Source organism: Phaenicophaeus curvirostris, unplaced genomic scaffold (genome assembly GCF_032191515.1).
Source record: "Phaenicophaeus curvirostris isolate KB17595 unplaced genomic scaffold, BPBGC_Pcur_1.0 scaffold_55, whole genome shotgun sequence".
Lineage (NCBI taxonomy): Eukaryota > Metazoa > Chordata > Aves > Cuculiformes > Cuculidae > Phaenicophaeus > Phaenicophaeus curvirostris.
This window is the reverse complement of record NW_027206677.1, coordinates 952,969-955,224: the sequence shown is the minus strand read 5'-3', so window position 1 is coordinate 955,224 and position 2,256 is coordinate 952,969. Positions and strand designations below refer to the sequence as shown.

General features: G+C 53.3%; 1 protein-coding gene across 1 annotated transcript; it reads left to right on the top strand.

The window, feature by feature from the left end:
- The first annotated feature begins 543 nt into the window (after positions 1-543).
- LOC138734075 (olfactory receptor 14J1-like) lies at positions 544-2,026 on the top strand. The gene is made up of 2 exons (XM_069881631.1): positions 544-614; positions 1,035-2,026. The coding sequence occupies exons 1-2, from the start codon at positions 563-565 to the stop codon at positions 2,024-2,026; spliced, it is 1,044 nt and encodes a 347-aa protein (XP_069737732.1). The 5' UTR covers positions 544-562.
- Positions 2,027-2,256: the final 230 nt, after the last annotated feature.

The window sequence follows — 2,256 nt, the reverse complement described above, 5'->3', positions numbered from 1 at the left end:
CTTGGAGAATTTGGGGGGAGAATGAGAAAAAGCGGCTTTCATACTTGAAGAAATCACTGAAACTCCTGAGCTGCACTGCAAGGTTGGTGTCTGGGAGGGGGTGAGCACAGCTGGGAAATGGAAATGCTGTCTGCCTGCCCGGCTGTCTCTGCCCTGGCCTCTTGCAGCCAGACCCTCACTCCCTTTCTCCCTTTTCCTCCCTTTGACTCTGTTCTTGCTGGTGTTCTCTTCTTCTCCTTGCCAGGCTCTCTGGGGATGGGAGTTTCAACTGCAGAGTCACCCTCTGACCTGGTGGCTCTTTTCCTTCTGTTGTGTCCAGGGGAACCCGTGTCCCTGCTTTGCTCTGAGCTGTGAGGCTGTGGGCGATGCAGTCAGTGGGGCTGGGAAAGGAGCTGAATCTCCAGTCATCAAATGGTATCACTTGGCTCTCCTTGAGGTATCCTTCCAAGCTCTGATCTTCCATCCAGGATGCTAACCTGTCAAATCCAATCTTTGTGTTACCTTAAAGTCCTGTGGAGAAGCTCACATACTGTAAGAGAGAAAATGCTGTTCAGTTTGTGAAATGAGCCATTTGTGTCCTGGGCTGAAAGTGGGTGCTGAGACCTTAGGAAAAGGTGGGGCATTCAGTGGTGTGAGGTGGGTCCCTCTGCTCTAATCAGGGCCTGGTGGCTTTTCAGGGAGCCATGGGAATCTGAACCCCTCCATCTCAGAAAGGTGCAAGTCCAGGACAGCTGGGAACAAGACCAGGAGCAGTTCCACAGGACAAAGCTGAAACCTGGCAGTGTCCCCTGCCCCACCGTCCCCATGAGCCCCTGCTGCAGAGCAGAGCTGACTCCTCGCAGCCAGTGGGCAGAAGCCCTGCTCCTCCCAGCACATTCAGCCGGCTCCGAGCAGGGCTCCAGGCACGGAGCTGGAGGAAGGGCTGCAAGAAAAGGGACAGGGTGTGTGCACCAGGGGAGGGGAATGAGAAATGGCTTTGATTTTGTACAGAGAAGTCTCCCCTAACTTGTCTCTGTCTTTTCCTCTTGTAACAGTGCCCCATGCCCAGAGGCAGCAGATGTCCAACAGCAGCTCCATCACCCAGTTCCTCCTCCTGGCATTCGCAGACACACGGGAGCTGCAGCTCCTGCACTTCTGGCTCTTCCTGGGCATCTACCTGGCTGCCCTCCTGGGCAACGGCCTCATCATCATCACCATCGCCTGCGACCACCACCTCCACACCCCCATGTACTTCTTTCTCTTCAACCTCGCCCTCCTTGACCTGGGCTCCATCTCCACCACTGTCCCCAAATCCATGGCCAATTCCCTCTGGGACACCAGGGCCATCTCTTTTGCGGGATGTGCAGCCCAGGTTTTCTTTCTATTCTTCTTGTTTGGTTCAGAATTATCTCTTCTCACGGTCATGTCCTACGACCGCTACGTTGCCATCTGCAACCCCCTGCACTACGGGACCCTCCTGGGCAGCAGAGCTTGTGTCCACATGGCAGCAGCTGCCTGGGGCGCTGGGTTTCTTTATGCTCTGCTGCACACGGCCAATACATTTTCCCTGCCCCTCTGCCAGGGCAACGCTGTGGAACAGTTCTTCTGTGAAATCCCCCACATCCTCAAGCTCTCCTGCTCAGATTCCTACATCAGGGAGCCTGGGCTTCTTGGCTTTAGTGCCTGTTTAGCATGCGGCTGTTTTGTTTTCATTGTGTTGTCCTACGTGCAGATGTTCAGGGCTGTGCTGACGATCCCCTCGGAGCAGGGACGGTACAAAGCCTTTTCCACGTGCCTCCCACATCTGACTGTGGTTTCCCTATTTCTCAGTACTGCCTGTTTTGCCAACCTGAAGCCCCCTTCCTTCTCCTCCCCATCCCTGGATCTGGTGCTGGCAGTTCTGTACTCAGTGGTTCCTCCAGCACTAAACCCTCTCATCTACAGTTTCAGGAACCAGCAGCTCAAGGATACAATCTGGAAACTTATGTGTGACTTGTTAAGCAGCAATAAGCTGTCCATCTTCATCTCTGTTTCACTTGCAATATAATGCAATGCAGAGGAGCCTTTCTTTGGTAGCTTATTTACATTCGTTTGGAGTTTATTTTTCTTGGTTTTAATAAAGTTGTCCACAGAGGGATATTATTGTGTCCCAGCTTTGCTCTGAGCTGTGAGGCTGTAGGCAGTTCAGGCAGAGGGGCTGGGGAAGGAGCTGAATCTCCCTTCATCAAATGCCACCTTGAGGACCCTTGGCTTTCTCCTTAGGTGTCCTTCCAAGCT

Excerpts from the sequence above, each read along its gene's own strand:
- LOC138734075 (XM_069881631.1), top strand. The coding sequence starts at position 563 with ATGAGCCATTTGTGTCCTGGGCTGAAAGTGGGTGCTGAGACCTTAGGA. Across the intron at positions 615-1,034 it reads TGCTGAGACCTTAGGAAAAG|TGCCCCATGCCCAGAGGCAG; the intron begins GTGGGGCATTCA and ends CTCTTGTAACAG.